Source organism: Silurus meridionalis, chromosome 7, assembly GCF_014805685.1.
Source record: "Silurus meridionalis isolate SWU-2019-XX chromosome 7, ASM1480568v1, whole genome shotgun sequence".
Lineage (NCBI taxonomy): Eukaryota > Metazoa > Chordata > Actinopteri > Siluriformes > Siluridae > Silurus > Silurus meridionalis.
The window spans coordinates 9,748,567-9,767,225 of NC_060890.1; the positions used below are offsets into that span (position 1 = coordinate 9,748,567).

General features: G+C 37.5%; 1 protein-coding gene across 4 annotated transcripts in view; it reads right to left on the reverse strand.

Annotated features, from left to right (window-relative positions):
• Positions 1 to 18,659, reverse strand: part of taok2b (TAO kinase 2b) — a 33,574-nt gene that overhangs the window by 12,308 nt on the left and 2,607 nt on the right. For all 4 annotated transcript variants that reach the window (XM_046854881.1, XM_046854880.1, XM_046854879.1 and 1 more), the window contains 14 exons: positions 16,114 to 16,254; positions 15,954 to 16,025; positions 15,524 to 15,625; positions 13,723 to 13,768; positions 10,577 to 10,673; positions 9,642 to 9,755; positions 8,712 to 8,803; positions 7,848 to 7,941; positions 7,569 to 7,650; positions 5,027 to 5,194; positions 3,959 to 4,165; positions 2,323 to 2,727; positions 1,988 to 2,116; positions 1,176 to 1,379 (listed from right to left, as the gene is read on the reverse strand). In XM_046854881.1, coding sequence (XP_046710837.1) covers positions 1,176 to 1,379; positions 1,988 to 2,116; positions 2,323 to 2,727; positions 3,959 to 4,165; positions 5,027 to 5,194; positions 7,569 to 7,650; positions 7,848 to 7,941; positions 8,712 to 8,803; positions 9,642 to 9,755; positions 10,577 to 10,673; positions 13,723 to 13,768; positions 15,524 to 15,625; positions 15,954 to 16,025; positions 16,114 to 16,245 — 1,944 coding nt within the window. In that variant the 5' untranslated portion in view covers positions 16,246 to 16,254. The remainder of the gene's footprint in view (positions 1 to 1,175; positions 1,380 to 1,987; positions 2,117 to 2,322; positions 2,728 to 3,958; positions 4,166 to 5,026; positions 5,195 to 7,568; positions 7,651 to 7,847; positions 7,942 to 8,711; positions 8,804 to 9,641; positions 9,756 to 10,576; positions 10,674 to 13,722; positions 13,769 to 15,523; positions 15,626 to 15,953; positions 16,026 to 16,113; positions 16,255 to 18,659) is intronic.

Here is an 18,659-nt window from a genome sequence, read left to right on the forward strand (position 1 = left end):
TATGACCATGTTTAAAGGAACTTTTTAAAAGTTATGCATAATCTATGAAGATATGACTATGAGCGTTACCCCTTTACATCCCCCTTTAAAGGTACAAGGCTAACTGAACAAACGGAGTTCAGGAGACTTGTTCAATCTATGCAATAAACACACTGAATCTGTTCTAATGTCAGATTGGACACCATCCAATGACACCTTTTGCCAGTGAATTTGTTATTCATTGTATATTTAAGATTTAAGATGATCAGAGGCGGACATGATTTACTGTAGTTCAACTACTATTCTGGTATTAATGTGAAATGTATGTAGCACCAAGTAGGTCAAAATGTAGGTTTTGCTTAGTCACATTTGACTATTACTTTCCTGAAAAATATTTTTCAATCTAACATATTTTCATGTCAACAGGCTCATGTGGCTCATCTTGCATGGACCTGATTGAGGTCTAACTGATCATTCCAGTCAGGAAAACATTACTTTCTATAAAATTTAAGCAGTCTCTCGGTCCTCTCTTTTTTTTTAGTCAGTCTGTCTGTCAGTCTATAGACATATGGATACAGGTAATCCCAGAGTTACAATGGTTAGATTATTTATCTGATATTTATGACGATGAGTGTTAAGAGAAAATTGTAAAAATATTGTAATTGTGTTTAGCAGTGCATATGCGGTATAATATGTTGGGACGCTGCCAGGATGTACGCATCCCCCGCTTTGTGAGATGCATTGCTCTCACCAGCGGTTAGCGAGTTCAGTTGTCTCAGTGTGAGAGCGTGTACTTTTTTCTGTGTTTTTGGTGTTTCAAAGCCGTATTTTAGCGCTCTCACAAATTTGTCGCTCTCCTTTTTTTTATCATTGTTTCTGGACACTGGAACAGAGCGTGGTTCGGGCTCCGCCCTCCGCTCGCGAACAGGCGCTTGTCCACGCGTCCAATGCCACATGCATATATACTTGAAAGTTTATCTATTACGGTAGTGTAAATAGTTTTGCGAAATAATGTATGACAATTTGCTGACTTATTAAATTACAGTATACTACCCCATACTGATCACCATACTTCTGAGTAGGCTAGGCCATGTCTCAACTTATATACACATATGCAGCTTAGCTACAATTTGAAAGTCTAGTTGTTTATACTTAATACCCAGAGATATTAGGATGTGCGTGTGTCCACATGTTACCTCTCTGAGCAGGTCTTGCTCCAAGTTGTGTCGTGCCAACAGCATCTTCCTTTTGTACTGGCGGCACTGTAGATCATAATACTGTCTCTGGCGTCGCAGCAAGCCTGCCTCTTCCTCAGCCTGGTGCTGCTGTAGACACTCCTTTTGCTGCACCAGCCACTCCTGCTTCTCCCTCTTTGGTGTGGATTGGTTCTCATTCAACTCCTGGGCCAAGGAAGTGATTTTTGTATTATATAAGAGTATAATACAAACAGTAATGCAGAGCGAACCTGATATACAGGTGGGAAAAAGTCTCCAATTTCTCAACTTGTATCACAACCTGTACCAGTAACAATATTAGCGTATTTCACTAACAAATCCATTTACATAGTACACATTCACATCCATGCACATAGTGATAATACAAAAATAATGGGATGCCAGCAGGCTTTTAGATACCACCTCTTGAACAGATATGAGACTGTATCCTCGTGAAGGCACATATGTCATGCATATATAATCATTATAGATAATAATAATTTTAAAAAATTAAACTTAGTTCATGCTTTTTGCATTGAATGCGGCACAAATGTGTCCAAAACGATGAACGACTGTTAAACAAATTAAGAAAAATCACTATTTCATAGAACTGATGTGTTCCACAAACTGTGTGTTTGCAACATTTCCAGGCAAACTGCAGGCCATGTCATACATGATTATAGTCCAAAAATCAGAACATCTTGTGCTACTCAACATATTAGCTTTAGCATTTACTCATGTATGCACATATCATTTAAATTAGCTTAAAAGTCCTGCATTCAGGAGCCATTTACCTCCTTGAGCTGCTCTTTGCGTTGTCTATACTGGCGTTTCTGAGACTCAAGCAGAGTAGTAAGCTCTTTCTTCTGCTGAGTTGAGATGTGCTGTTGGAACTTCTTTTCCTCTGTTGAAGTATTCTTACTCTACAAAAAAAATTATAAAGAATGCAAAGAAGCCGTAGATTTATTTTCCTGATATGGACAAAAAAAAAATTGTTTTGAGATCACACATAATTGTCATAATGATGCTTTGATCATTCCTAATTAAAATATTTATTTTTTAATATTGGGTGATCCAACACAGTGTTCTCCTTCCATATCAAAAAAGTGTGATGATTTTTCTCTTTCACCTCTTTTTCCAGTATGGCTTGATGCTTCTTGCCGAACTTGTCGCTCTCGCTGCTGAAGTTGTTCCTCTGTGTCTCGAGTTCTTTATCAAGCCGCAGCTGGTGCTCATCCATCTCAGCCTTCAGCTTGTTCTCAAGGGCCATTAGCTGCTTCTGGTGCTGGCGGCGCATACGCTTGTAGCCAGTCATTTGCTCTCTCAGCGCTGAACCCTGCTCATGCTCCTGGATCTGACGTGTCACCAGTGAAGCCGTGCGGATCGTAGCAAAGTGATCGCGGCCTCGACGACGCCGCCCTCCGCCTCCGCCTCCTCCTCCACCACCACCACCACCACCTCCTCCTCCAGATGGTCCCTGCTGCTGAGAGTCCACCTCGGGCTGGTAGGGCTCATCATAGATGTTATCATGGCTCTAAGGAACAGAATACATGTGTAAATGTTTAAAATGTTCACCACAATTGGGAACACACACAACATATATACATATCTATATCTATACACGCACACTAATCAGGCATAACATTATGACCATCTGCCTAATATCGAGTTGGTCCTCCTTTTGCTGCTAAAACAGTCCTGACTCGTACAGCATTAGTAGCAGTAACTTCTTCAGCAATTTGCGCTATAATAGGCCGTCTGTTGGATCGGACCACATGGGCCGGCTTTCGATCCCCATGTGCATCAATGAGCATTGCCCACCCATGACCCTGCCACTAATTCACCACTGTTGCTTCTTTGGAACACTTTTGATAGAAGTTGATCACTGCAGACCAGGAGCACTCCACAAGAGCTGTAGTTTTGGAGATGCTCTCACCCAGTCGTCTAGCCATCACAATTTGGCCTTCGTCAAACTCCCTCAAATCCTCACACTTGCCCATTTCTGTTGCTTTTAACACATCTACTTTGAGGAAAAAAATGCTCATTTGTTGCCTAATATATCCCACCCACTAACCGGTGTCATGAATGTTACTCCCCAGTAATTCTAATGTTATGCCTGATTGGTGTGTGTGTGTGTGTGTGTGTGTGTGTGTGTGTATACATAGTCTATTTGTCTATACATAGTCTATTTGTCTATACATACATATATATCCGTCTATTTCTCTCGAGCCAATCTAGGATAATACAGCTACACCTGATTAAAAAGAATTGCCTAAACTTTATTATTATTAATATATAATTATTATAATTATTACTATAATTATTATTCTTTTTGATTTTACATTAGATGAGTATCTTCAGTCTTTAAAGTAGCACATTGGAGCCCTCTACTGGTGTAGTCTTGTAAATTGAGACTATATATGAAGCTGTGACTCATTGAAATTACACAACTCTGCCAGGTCTGTATAAAACCTCTGTAGAGAAGTATTTATTGCTTTGCTTTGTTTTTTTCTGAAGACCCAATACACTAGTTAATGCTGGAACATTTTGAATGAATATGGAGATTAAAAACATGGCTAAAAATACATTTATTATAGTTTTACAAACTGTAGCAAATGTGTTTGTGTGTGTGTATTTATATATGCACACACACACACCTCATCACTTATCTATTCTCATGTATAAACTGAGGTTTGTGGAGTATGAAGGTGTTTGTGTTTACTGACTGAATTAGTTTGATGCAAATATACTCAAGAGATACCAACCAGTGGTTTGTGCAATACGGAGCTGTTAGAGGTCACTGTGTGCTCTCCTTCTTGCATCATGGCCATCTCACCACTGTCATCTGAGCCATCAGCCAGGCTGTTCACTGAAGAACTCTGTGAGCTAGCGCTGATTGACATGGAGGGCAGGGAGTGCGAGCTCTCCATGCTGTTTACTGTTCCTGTGCGCAGCATGTACTGCTCTACATCCTGGTGGTCAGGCAGCAAACGGAGAGAAAACAATCATCAACCTCTTCATCAAGTTTTTAAAATAAATAAATATGCTGTCATATAGTTTACACCACACTTCTACTGACAACTCGTACAAAAATATAACATTTCTTACAGTGGGTTTGGAAAATGTTTATAGCTGTATAATTTGGATTAACCCTCATTAAACTTTCTTTCGGCTTCTCCCATTAGGGGTCGCCACACATGTTTGATTTGGCACGTTTTTACGCTGGATGCCCTTCTAACGCAACCCATTTATCCGGGCTTGGGACCAGCACTAAGGCTTCTGCAACCCTAATGGCTGGGGTTGGTTCCCTGACCGGGGATCGGATTAATTCTTATTAATCTATGCATTTCCTAATGGCTAAGTATAAAAATGTTCTCAGACTTTTTTTAATTATTTCCAATTTAAAAAAAAAAGTTTTTATTTAAATTTCTTGATGACATAAAGGACCGGTTTCTTATGTCAGGAAAGCAAAAATAATAAGACTAAGAGGACTTGTGTTTTACTTTTTTTCCCTCACATATTAACGAAAGCTGTGAATTCTATCAATTGCCATTTATAGCTTTTGCAAATGTTCTGAAACACACATTTGTTCAATGTTACTGACCTGAATAAATAAAATGTGTGTCTAAAAAGCTGTTACTGGTTGCTGGATGTTATCAAGCAGTATTCAGTTACATTTCTAGCTTTTGGCAATGTACTGTATGAAAGTGTGAATTTGGATCTGCACTAAAATGTGTGTGACAAATAAAAAATGTAATACAATTTGAATTAGAATTTGACAGGGATAAATCATGAAGTGTTGATATGCTTGACATTATTCAGTGCATAAATACCTCCTCCTCCTCAGTCCCCTCTGCAGCAGGACCATTGTGCGTTTCCTGGAAGAGTATCTTCTTCATTTTGCGGTACTGTAGGTTGTCCAGTTCTCGCACGGCATCTTTAGAGCGTGCAATTAGATCCATCACCACAGTTAGAGGACGCTCACGACACAGGAAATGATGCTTAGAGACAAAACAGAAAAAGGGCAAGCATTTTCAGGACAGAACGAAACACTACTGAGGATCTCTGCAGGAGAATCAAATGTATTCATTCATCTTTAATATCCAGGTCAGGGTTCTGGAACTGGTGGCTCATTCAAGATGTTGAAAAATTGCGCTGAAAATCTTTCAAAACCAAACGAGTTTAAAAAATTTACCATGCACACACATTTACATCTGGGAGTATTTAGTGTAGTCAGTCCAGCAAGTTTTTGGAGGATAGTTAGAAAGAGGAAAAAACACCCAAAAGCCAACTGGAGACTGTGTAGCTGTGAGGTAGCAGTGGCAACTTTTTTTTAAATGTAATAATAAACGTGAATCCACTGTGTTGTTTTTGTTCATTTTGCTAGCTTAGGGGTTTTAATTTAGCGGTAATGTATTGTGTGTTAGCGGCTGGAGCAGCCCCTTTAAGAAGGTAGCGGATGTAGGTAAGACATGTGACCTAGGCATCATGATGGGCATCAAGAGAGAGTCGTAGACAGATGTGGCGGAGAGAATCAGGTAATTTTCCAAAATAAAACCGTTCAGAATCAGATAATAAATAACACGGAAATAATGTAAGTAATGTATTCTTTTTGTGTGGCCTGGTAACAACTGACCCCGGGGGTTGGGGACCACTGTTCTATAGTACTTTTTATCCACATTTTATATGCTGCCATGTGTGGACGTAATGCTACATGAACCACAGATAACGTTTATCTCAAGTTAGTATATTGTTACAGGCTGATTTATCAAGAAAGGATTGAGAATCAATATTTTGTAGCAAATTTCTGTTTGGAAAAATCTTTGCCTAAATGAAAACTTCAAAAAAAAGTTAAAATAATACATGCTGGAGTCTCTGGGGGAAATTGCCAATAGCATCATTTACATCCCCAGAGCATCTTCTGTGCCTTTACACAGAATATGGTATATTGTCAGCACATAAATATGCCATTTTTTAATGGAGTGCTAAAGATTATAGAACATCGGACAAAAGAGATTAGTAAATAATACAGAAAAATAGTGGAACAATGTAGCCTTGACAAGCTGTACAATTATGCAATGATTATGGAGAATTGTTATTAATAATAATATAATAATTTCTAAACGTATTGGAGTGGCAATGCCAAAAATGATTTTTCCATTAATTAGCATTCATTTCCTGATATTATATCTAAAGGTCTTAAACAACTTGAAAAACAGCTGGGGTCAAACCAAAGGTCCCCTGCAATTTTTTAAAGTTATCAAAAATATTGGAACATATGACTGACTAGGTTTTTTGTTGTTCAAACAAATAGCCCTGAATGTTTCATGTGAGCCCTGGTTCTGCCTGTGAAGAGTGTTGTTTAATGGTGGAGCATCGTGGCTTGAGGGCCATCGCTCTGAACCAGTCTCATTAATCTTTAATGATAATGTAACTCATGATAGTAGAAGTAGAATTAATTCTGAAGTTTAGTGAATCGTTCTGTCTGCAGATTACCAGAGGAATGCATCCAATCTAACTGAGAACACCACCATCATGCAGCGTGGCAGTGACACAAAACACACTGGCAACACAACAAAGCCTTTCATCAGAACAACAAAATGGAAGGTTTTACACTGGCCATGTCAATCACCAGACCATACCCCTATTTATCTCCCCAAAAATACAAACAACAGAAAGCTGCAGTACAAGTCTTTAAAAGCATAAAAAAAAACAGTATGCAACAGTTTGGATCACTGGCAGTGATTTATTAATTACAGGCAAGGAATATGCAACCAAATACGCAGTGTTGTTTAGGTTAAAGCTGTCTGTTCCAATATTTTTGCTTACCTAAAAATTAGGTGGTCTGCTACAAAAGGTGTCAATTGTTAATCTAGAAGTAAATATCAGGAAATGAAAGCTGCTTTTTTCTTCTCAGCATGATGTAGACACAAATATGTACAGGTACCTAAATTAGCACTTCATTCCTAAAAAAAATCCTTTTCTATTATCACCTACCAGACAGAATTTATTTACTGAGAGACTTTAAAACACCTTTGTAAGCCATTCTTGCTAAAAATGAAGAACACTAAACTGTCTAAATTTCTCCTTCGTGTAAATTAGAAAGGTGCACTTATTTTTGCAAGTTTTGGTTGGTTCCACTAATCAGCTTGTTATTTAGTGCCAAAAAAACAAAACATTCCAAGCATTTTACTCTAAGTTTTGTGAAAACAAACTACTATAATTGGGATCACACAATTGGTGATGAAGCATGCAGTGTCAAAAACTATATTTTTATTTTCAAGAGGAACCTGTGAAGATCTCATTGCTGTTCTCACTGAGTGGATTAGTCAATGTGAATGAATATGAGGGTGGAGATACAGTAATAATGTTCACCTTGAGAAGCACGTCAGAGGTAGGTCTGTCCTGGGCAATCTTCTGTAGACAGGAGTCCACAAAATTTCGAAAATAATCTGACCTTTAAAAAAAAAATACAAAGCAAATCGAGAGTTAGATGAGGAGGAAGGTGTTAAAATAAGAATGCTTTAAAAAACATCATATGGAAACATCACTGAATCTGGTATCTGGAATCTGGTCTCCTGAGATAGGTATTAAACACAAAAAGATAAATACAACAAATATACATTTTTTTTTATTTAGGAAATTATTTCTCACCAGTGATTAGACTGCAGGACTGGGCTTTCATTCTGAGCGATGTGGTATAAGGCACTCATAGCATTCATATTAAATAAGGGAGGCTTTCTCTCCGCTGTGGAAGAGACATAAACACTAGATTTGTTGAGCAGCACAGATGTCTTGTTCTTTTTATATTAGAACAGTTCCCAGCAGTTATTCTTTTTTCATGTTAATCCATAAAGTTCAAAAGAGTCATTCCCCAGCATGATATACTTACATCTACGCCAAATATGGAAATCTAGTCTAATCTCCTTTTTAACACCTACTTGTAAATGTGCATAATGCATGCATAAGTCCGACATCATTCTATAAAGCTACAGACCCTGCATACATGTGCTGATGAAGTGCCCACGTAAAAAAACAAAAACCCCAAAACATTTCAACAATAGTATTGCAAAAGAGACAGAACACAAAACTGTAAACTGTTCACTTCATTATCTACTTTAAAAGGATTTTATACACTCTCGGTCTTCTGATTGAAAGGTTACAAACTCAAATCCTAGCTCTCCAACGCTGCCACTACTAACCCACTGAGCAAGAATTTTTACCTGGTCAGCTGTATAAATGGGATTATTGTTTTATTGAGTATTATTTTGAGTAAGGGGCATCTCCCAAATGCTATAAACCTAAATGTATACAGATCATCCTATAATGCAGTTATGGAATAGATCAACAATCCACTAAAAGTCTAACTATACTGAAAAGTTGCAATTAATTTCCAGATTGTTCTAAATTAGAGGACCAATCTGTTGATAAACTGATACAACAACCAATAACACTTTCCATATCTTTTACCTTTACATCACAATTATTAATAAGCTTTATATTTGGTCAGTTACTTACCCAGCTCAATGCATGTGATGCCAAGTGACCATACATCTACTTTCCCATCATACTGACCCTCATCCATGGCCAGGATCACTTCAGGAGCCATCCTACATCAAACACATTCACTATTAAAAGGGCATTTTCCCTTAAGTTGCCAAAACATTACAAAATTACATACATCTATTAGTAATAACATTTAAGGTGAAGTGAATAAAACTGATAATCTCATTACAAGGGCACATGTCATGCATTAGGCATTTAACTGGGATATATTGGGCAGAAAGTGAACAATAAGATCACAAAATTGATGTGTTGGGAGCAGGAAAATGAGCAAGCATGAGGATCTGAGTGATTTTTGACAAAGGCTAAATTGTGATGACTTGAAAATTGGGCCAAATCCTTTTCAAAGGTGCTCCAAGCAGGACAACCAGTGAACCAGGGTCATGGGTGCACAAAACTCACCGAGTTTGCACATGGGGAGTGAATGCTATTCTGTCTAGTCCCTCAAAAGAACTACTGTGGCACAATTTGGTGAAAATATTATGCTGGCTGTGGTATAAAAGTGTCAACACAAGATGTATCACAACTTGTTGTGTATGGGTCACCAAAAGTGCCTACAATGGATGTGTGCTTTTAAGGTGTTGACCCCCCACCCAATTTCAATTCAATCATCTATGACCTGGAAACCAAGCTCAATCCATGAAGGTCCGAATATATAATATATAGGACTTAAAGATTTGCTACTAGATACCACAGCACACCTTCAGCTGTCTTCTGGAGTCAGCACTGTTTTGGCAGCACTACTGGGAATCTACCTTTTTATTTTCTTTCAAAGCAGGTGGTTTTAACGTTATGACTTAAGGAGTTAAGCCTTTATCAAGCATTTGTTATACAACCATTTATAAAATTTAATAAAGCAATTTCTAGAAAAGTTTCATGGCTCACCAGTAGGGCGTGCCCACAAAGGAATTGGCAGGCGCCATGATGGACGCAGAGCCAAAATCTCCCAATTTCACCTGCCCTGGCTCAGTCAGCAAGATATTTCCCGCCTTCACATCTCTGAGAGAAAACATACAAAAATGTAATCAGTAAAAGATGCAAAATTTAGGCATCATATACATAGTGAATATTCATGATGGAAGGGTTTTGACCAATTCAGCAAGAATAATTCATGCCAGCATCAGTATAAATCATGCAGCACTGAATGGTGCACTTTGTTCTCCATTTATTTATTAAAAGCATAGCTGGCTGAAAGGTCCTCTACAACTCATTTCTTGAATTATGTAACAAAAACAGTATTATGTCATTATTTCTTATCTCAAACAATTGTAATGTTCATTTACCATCACATTTCACAAAGAAATGTGATGTGAAAAATACTTAAGAGTATTGTTAGACTAAGAATGATGCACTATATGAGTGAGGTAAAATGATATGTACCGGGGTCCTGGGCATATTTTAGTCCAACATTGTCAGAGAAGTTCACAGTTCTTGTGTATATGCCACAAAACACAAATGTCAATCAGAAACTTGCAAGAGAACAACAACAAAACAGACCTTGTAGTTTAGATTTTAAGGCCAGGTAGTGTTGGGAGGTTTGTCAGTAGGCAATAAATTAGAAACTGGAGAAAACAGTAAAGAAGGTAAGATGCAGATGCAGAAGATAAGGTTATAGCAGAAATAAAAGAATACAGAAACAACAGATGCATCGGTCAAAAGTTGTCTTCTTGAAAAGTTCTTTTCAAACCTCACAGCAACGACATAAAACAAACCAAGCCCAAGGCAGACCTGTGTTAAGTGATTCAGCTCAGTGAGCCAAAAAAAGAGAACCGATAAGTATTAAAAGGAGAAAACAGGAGCAGGGGGAACTGACTCTCTACCTGTGAATCATGTTGTGGGAGTGAAGGTACACCAGGCCCTGCAGAGCACCATGAATGATCGCTGCAATCTCTACTTCCTGCAATGGCTTCTTGTGCACTGAGAGAAAACAGGAAGAGATACAAAACAGCAGTTCCCAGGTTGATTAGTGCAATTTTTGGCTTTTGCAGTACTGGCTTACAACACAATGTGCAACATTGTAAGCTATTGTTTAATGCTGACCTTAAAGTCGAAATTTGAAAATTAAAAACAGCTTTAAAATTTCATGGAAATAACACAGCAACTGTGTAACATCATGGACCAGCAATTTCAGAAGAAAACTTTCATTTCAACTAAGAAACAGCAAAGTCTAAAGGTCTAAGTTTTTGTCATTTCCACTGGATGTCAAAATGACTTCGATACAGAAATGCAAGTCTCAGGTGAATTGTTCCACCCACATAACACACAATATACAGGGTGAGTGAAAAGTAACTAAGCATCAAAAATTTTATTTCTAAAACAAATTTATTGAAACAAATTGTGCATGTTAAACATAAGCAAATCTTTAAACTTCAACGTAATTAACGCCATCAAACACTGTAACTTGTATCCAGAAGGTACACAGATGAATGTTGGTGAAGATCCTAGGGGCTTTTTGAGCTTCTACAAACTCTTGATCATGTAGGACCAGGAACCCTAAACACAGATACATCTGAAACTGGTAACTATTCCTACTATGCCTCTGTTGATGTTAGAGTCTAGTCAACTGTAATCACCTTCATCTTGCTAATGCTGAGAGAGCGCTGTTATTGAAATATTCTGACAAAGATCAGATCTTTTTTTATAAGGCCCAGGGAAGTTGTACCCTTATCTAACATATAAATGACATTAGTGCTGTATTTGGCAATAGAGTTGTCCATGAAATGGAAGTTCAAGTCCACAAGACCTTTGTGGTGAAGTAATGAAGGAGGCACTGCAGTGATGTTACTAATTCATATCAAGTAGCCATCGATATCTAAGCTTTGCGTTGCTGATAGCAGGGATGATGGAGTTAATGGCAAGCTGTCGTCAACAGAAAGCATTTCCATATAAGTTTAGAAGAAATTCTATAAATCTGGCAGGTCTAAACTCTCCACCCACTTCCTCAGTGATTGGCCAGTAGGAAAGTGTGAATGAATGGGAGGTGAAAACTCCGACACCTCCTTACAGCTCGATTATCACATACAGTGTGGGGTCATAATACATTTATCAATTTCACTGCTTTTCACATAATGACATGGAATAAATTTTTTAATAAATTACCTTGTGGACTGTAATATTGTCAAATAAGATAAAGATCAGAAGCAATTATCATCATGTATTCAACTTTGTTTAGGACTGATGGATGGTTATTACTTTTACTTTTTATTTATAGTAATTATCAGATTATTAAATCGTTTAAGAAATCTAAAGCTGCGTCTCTCCTTCAAATATGCACAACAGAGCTACAGCTTTATCGGTTATGGCCTACTTATTTAAGTTGAGATGAAAATGTCAGGCCTTAAAAATGCAGTAGCAGCTATTCTTTATATAAAAAATAAATGCCTATTAAAAATAAAATAAATATATATTTTATTGTGTAACATAAACTGTGTTTCGTCTCACTATAGGCCTCACACTCATGGGAACAAATACACATTCAACAAGAATTTAGTGTTGTGCATTAAACCGCATGCTATGCACTAAACAGGACTGATAAATGACTGACACCTTTAGAGGAACAACGTACAATTACGTTTGTTTGCCCAAACCACAGTGTTAGAACGAGCGTCTAAAAATACTGAAGACTAAGCTTTAACAATAATAATAAAAAAAGTTCCCCTGAACACAAATGACGCACAAGCCATCCACATGAAATAAAAGAAAGCATGATTCATCAGACCAGGCCAGCAACTATCACTGTGCCATGATCAAGTTCTGATGCCTACATTGTAGGTGCTTTTGGTAATGTTCTGGGGTCAGCGGCCATGCAGCCCCACACATACACACTTCGATGCACGGTGTGTTCCTTTTTATAATAACCTTTTCAGCAATGCGTGCTACAGTAGCTCTTCTGCGTGACTGGACCAAGCAGACTGGCCTTCGCTCACTATTAAGATCATTAAACCCTGGTCTCCCATGACCCTGTTGCATGTTAGGTGGCTGTCTTTCGATGGGCCACTATTGATAAATAGTAGCTACACCATATTGGGAACACATCACAAAACCTTCTATTTGAGATATGATTTGACCTAGTTATCTAGCTCTCCTAATCAAGCTTTTGTCAAAAACAGCTCAGATCCTGCCGATTATTCCTGCTTGCAACACATCAACTTTAAGAACTCGATTTTTACTTGATCTCTAATAACCCCCTCCGGTGACAGGTGCCACTGAAACATTATAAAGATCTAATGCAAAAACTCATTAGACACTAGACTGGCAATGTAATGCATAGTACAAGTAGACCCAGTCAATCTACAAAGATTTAGCACACAAAAAGTGAAGAGAAATACTGATCAACTCTCGAATAATTTCACAGAGTCTGAAATGGAAATGCAACATACACAAACAGACCCTGTGCATACTGATTTCTCTAGAAAAACCATCATGAGAAGAATGGCACCCTATAAATGATCACTGACTAGCTTTCATTAGCTTCTCTCCAAATAAAAATAAAAAATAAAAACAAATGAATCCCTAACCTGTACAGTTCTAAAATTGCATTAAACCTTGGTTTTTTTTTTTTAATGTAGGAGTCTTTTACACTTTCAGACTCATTTCTTTCATTTACTCTCTCAGGCTCTCTTCTATGTTTGAATGCCTGCTCTTATCTGTCATCATGCAGTCAGACTTCTTTCAAGACTTAAGTTGGCATGTGATGAGGTTTGATGTTGATTTTAAACAGTTGCCTCCTTTCAATTACAACACAGCTGTTTACTAACAAACACCACAAACAAAAGGAATTAACGGCTATTCCTCCTTGCTATACAGCAGTCCTCGTTTTATAAAGAACAGTTAAGATCCTTTTGCTGTTGTGCGAATTAATATGGCAAAACATTTGCACTTTACGCAATGAATATTTCCTGATAATGGAGAAAAAGACTTAATTCAAGACTTGTATGGGGTTAAATATAGTTGCTCATTCACTTACCTTCAATTAGGTCAGAGGCTGAACCTAAACAATACTCCATCACCAGCTGAAGAAAAGAGAAAATTCATGAGTAGAGAGCATGATAGTGACTGAACATTCAGTAATATTTTCCCTTTATGTGCTGTTCCTCTAAGCCTGGTGACCTTGACTGGTGACATGCTGACCCTTGATTTGCCCCCACGTCATAATGCGATTAGGGGAAAATGCCATTTGAAAAAACTTTTGAAAAATAAGGACAAGCTTTTATTGTCTTTAATTGGAGGTCACTGAAAAGATGTATTAGACTCTGAACTTTATTGTGCAATAAATTTGACTACTTCTCCTTGTACTAAAAGTTTCACTGAACTAGAACTTTGAAAATAAAACTGCATTAATTACATAGTTTACAGAGTCATGTTTTCTATCTATTTTTAAATATATATATAAAAAAGGAGGAACCGTGACAACCCTTATCCAGAGCAACTTACAGCTGAGCATGCTGAAGGTTAAGGGCCATGCTCAAGGGCCCAGCAGTGGCAACTTATTGGTCCTGTGATTTGAGCATGTGACCATCCCATTGAAAAGGCCAATGTCTTAATCACTGAGCTACTGCCTCCCTTACTCCTGGGACTGACAATACTAACAACGGTTCTATATTGCAACTGTACAAAAGTTAACTACAAATGTAATATTGAAGACAAGAACACAAACTTCTTCAAAGTATGGTATGCCACTGCTTGGCGCAGCGTGAGCAGAATGAAAACGTGGTTTGGCTGTCTTAATGTAAAGCACGAGAGCCCTCACCCTCCCAGGTCTGTAGCTGTCAAATAACAGGGGGGGTCCTAACAACGTGGGTTAAAAATGGGCCAAGAATAAACTCTGAGATCTGAATTGTTTATAAATAGTTTTATATTAATAATGATAACAGTTATAATAGTAATTACGATAACAACAATAATATTACAAAAATATCAGCTAGCCAAGGCACGCGTTTGACCATAATTCTTTAGATAGGCAGATTTAATTGTATATTCAGTATATCAGAACAGGAAAAGGATTTCTGTATAAAACTTAATTATGTGTACACTCATAATAAAAATCATAATACCTTTGCAAATAATACTTATACACAAGATTTTCCTATATGCTTCCATTTTGTCAGAAGCACCAAGTGCAACTTGGCCAGACAACAACAAAATTTTAATCACAGAAACCTAGTCATTGGCACTGTCTCATCGCAACTCTATTTCTGTGCACTCACTGGCATTACACAATAATGACGGTATTCAACAGCATTCGTTTTTTGGTTCCCGTTTTGCCAGAAAAACCCAGAATCAACATGCTGAAACGAGAACTAAAACGCTGTGTATGTCTGTGTCTATGGCGGCTGTGTGTGATTTGGCAGAGCTCTTTAAGTAAATCCTTAGTTGGAAACATTCCATAATACTGCTGCAGACACTGTTTCTTCAGTATTACTCTTATGATATTTTCGGATATAAACTGCAGCTGCAGTCATTAGATGCACACAAATAAACCTTTAACTTGACAGAGCACGTTATAGTTCTTTGTGCAACAGTTTGCCATTTTTTCTCTGAAACTCATAACCCTCAGAGATAAGAAAATGTAAAGTGCGATCAGGAAAAACAAGAATGATTAAAATCAGCGCAAGCTTAGAACAATGGTGGGAAATACTTGGTCAGTCTAAGCAAGCACAGGACAAATTCGAAACAGCTTCTGCAGTCAAAGGAAATGGCGCTACTGCGTCATTATACTCTTTATTCTGGAAAACACAACTCCCTATACCTCCCTCCCACACACTCACCCATGCTGTGTGCTCTCGCAAGTAGCAGCCTTTGTACTCCACCGTGTTTGGGTGCCGCAGCTTCTGAAGGAACTTCACTTCTTTGATGATATCCTGCCACTTCTGGAACATGAATGAGAGAACAGAGTGTTCGGGTCATGTATCGAGTTTGCTGTTAAGTTCTTCACAAGTAATCCGCCTGAAGACACTGCTTAAAGTTGCATCTAGTTAGTCCTATATAGTTTGTTCTTACACATGTAGCAATGGTCATGCTAACAAATCAAATATTACTACTACAGAGAACCTGTATGTATATATGTATATATATATATATATATATATATATATATATATATATATATATATATATATATATATATATATATAAAATCAATATTTCATCCTACTGAAAACTCATACGTAAAAGTTTGAATGCATTTTAAGTTTTTACCTCGTTCGACTGCTTGCCGCTGTAGGACATCTTCTTAATGGCCACCACTTCATTGGTGCGGATGTCATGGGCCTGTAAACATGCAAAGGAAAGCATTCGTTTTTGTCACTGGTGATGGGCCATTAATTTCCCAACAGAAATCTCGATCAACCATACTTACAAAGTAGACGGCCCCGAAGCTGCCATGGCCAATCTCACGGAGGTCTGTAAAAAGTTTCTCTGGATCTTCCCTGAAGAAGAGCTCGGCCACCTCCGGGTCCTTCAGACTCCCGGCCCGCACACTCGATGGCATGGCCAGCGCCTTCACAGAGTCATATATGATCATATGATGAGTAACGGTTTAATTACTATTGTTAACGCATACACTACAGGATACCACTGTACCAACTCTGCAATACCTTTTTAGTAAAATTATAAAAATAAAAAGGACAGACTCTAAAATCTTAGATACGTTAAGCTTCTTATATTCGCTGTCTTGACTAAGACTTGATTTCCACAATCAAAACCAGAAACTCCACTTGGCCTCAACAAACAAGACTCAAAATAAAGATTTCATTTAGAGGTAAATAAATTATACACAGTGCCCTCTGAAAAGCATGACATTTATCTGGTTATAACTTGTAGTGCTGTGATTTTGTTTTATGAACATGTTAGACAAAACGATAATATCAGACTAAACCTAAAATCAGAAAAATGCAAAACAAACATGACACACCATATGGTCATTATTTCATACATTACATCCATATGGAGTTCTTCCCCAGACTGTTGTCACAAATTTGGAAACACAATATTGTATATTGTATTGTTGCATAACAATTTCTCTTCAATTGAAATAAAAGGTCCAAACCAGTTCCAGCAGGACAAAGCCCGTGTACAAAGCGAGCTCCATGATGACATGGTCTGCTAAGGTTGATGTTGAACTTGAGTGTCTTGCACAGAGCCCTCACCTCAACCCAACTGAACACCTTTTGAAAGTCACTAATGCTGACTGCAATTCAGATCTCTTTGAGGACTGAGCTCACTGACTGTCTCCTGACTGAATGCACAAATCTCCACAGCCACAATCCAATATCCAGGATTATACCTCCAACTTTGGGGACACAACTTGGGGAAGAACCATAAACATACTTTATAACACCATAAAACTTTATGATAATTATCTTCGCTTGAACACTTCATGTCGCTATGGACAATTCTGTAAAAAGACTGTCTGTGGAGGCAGGATATAAGAGGGACGATCAAACAGTCTGAATGGATGCTTAGGCAATGACAGAATTAATCAAAGCTATAATCATAAATTATTATTGATTATAAATCAAATATTCGCAATTATAAATCAATTATAATAAAAGTCAGTCAAAAAGTGTGCAGAAAAAAAAGAACATTTATTAAAGTATATGCAAACAGGATTAGAAGCAAGTTTATTAGAGGGACAGTGCATGTAGGATGTTTTGGAGACAAGGTGAGGGAGGCGAGATTGAGATGGTTTGGACATGTGCAGAGGAGGGACATGGGGTATTTTAGTAAGAGAATGCTGAGGATGGAGCCACCAGGAAGGAGGAAGAGAGGAAGACCAAGGAGGAGGTTTATGGATGTGATGAGGGAAGACATGAAGATAGTTTAGTTGAAAGAGGCAGATGTAGAGGACAAGGGGGTATGGAGACGGATGATCCGCTGTGGCGACTCCTAATGGGAACAGCCGAAAGAAGATTTGCAAACAGTCCTAATACTGATTCTGAAAAAACTCCTTTTCTACATCACCGTCATTTGAAAATGAACAAGTCTCCAGATTCTGAACAAAATCAGTCACACTGATTACATCTAATAAATTAAATTATAAAATATTGATTAATTTAAATTAATAAGGAAATTATTGATATTAATTGTTAGTCAAAAATGTAACCATTTCCCTATGTATAAATATTGCATCGTAACTGTACTGTAAGAGAAGATTTATTGGCCAAAATCGGGTAGATGCTTTACAAATCTAAATCGTGTAAAGACGAGAGTTTTGCACACCTAGTAGACAGAAACTGTAAACTGACCGGTGGAAAAAAAATGATTGAATTAGTTGTTGAAGTCTAGACTATAATTATTTTGACAGAGTGTAAAGTGTACATTTTTACATAATCATAATTCATGTTTTTAAATAAACATTGTAAACATTTGTTAAATGCTACATTTTCATATCCCGTAGTGATAATTATGTAACAGGCACCAAAAGCAGTACTTAATGGTAAACTCTGCTTAAACAACTAGGAAATCAATATCATCGATGTGTCCTCTCTAATGGATGATAATTGTGATGATCTAATTTTACTTCAGTTCACACTTTCCTACAGTACATTCCCCCTTAACAGCTTTCAATTGGCCACTGATAGTGATGGAAGTGAATATTCGTCACTTCCCAAGGAGCGCTGCGGCAGCATGTCACTTTTATGCTAATACTTTCATCACTACACAAATTTAAAAAATTGTTTTCCCAAATCTTTATCTAAATGACATTCATTCAGGTATTTTACAAGTCTGTTCCAATCCCTGATTAGAAGGATAATCTAAAAGACTCTCTCATGATGTTTATTTTCTCATTTTGTTTACATTTTTGCTACTGTTCATTTTGTCTCTTTACAACAGGTTTACTGGCAGGGCTATTTTGTGTTTTGTGTATTGTCTTGCACTGTTTGCACCAGGTTGCACACATGC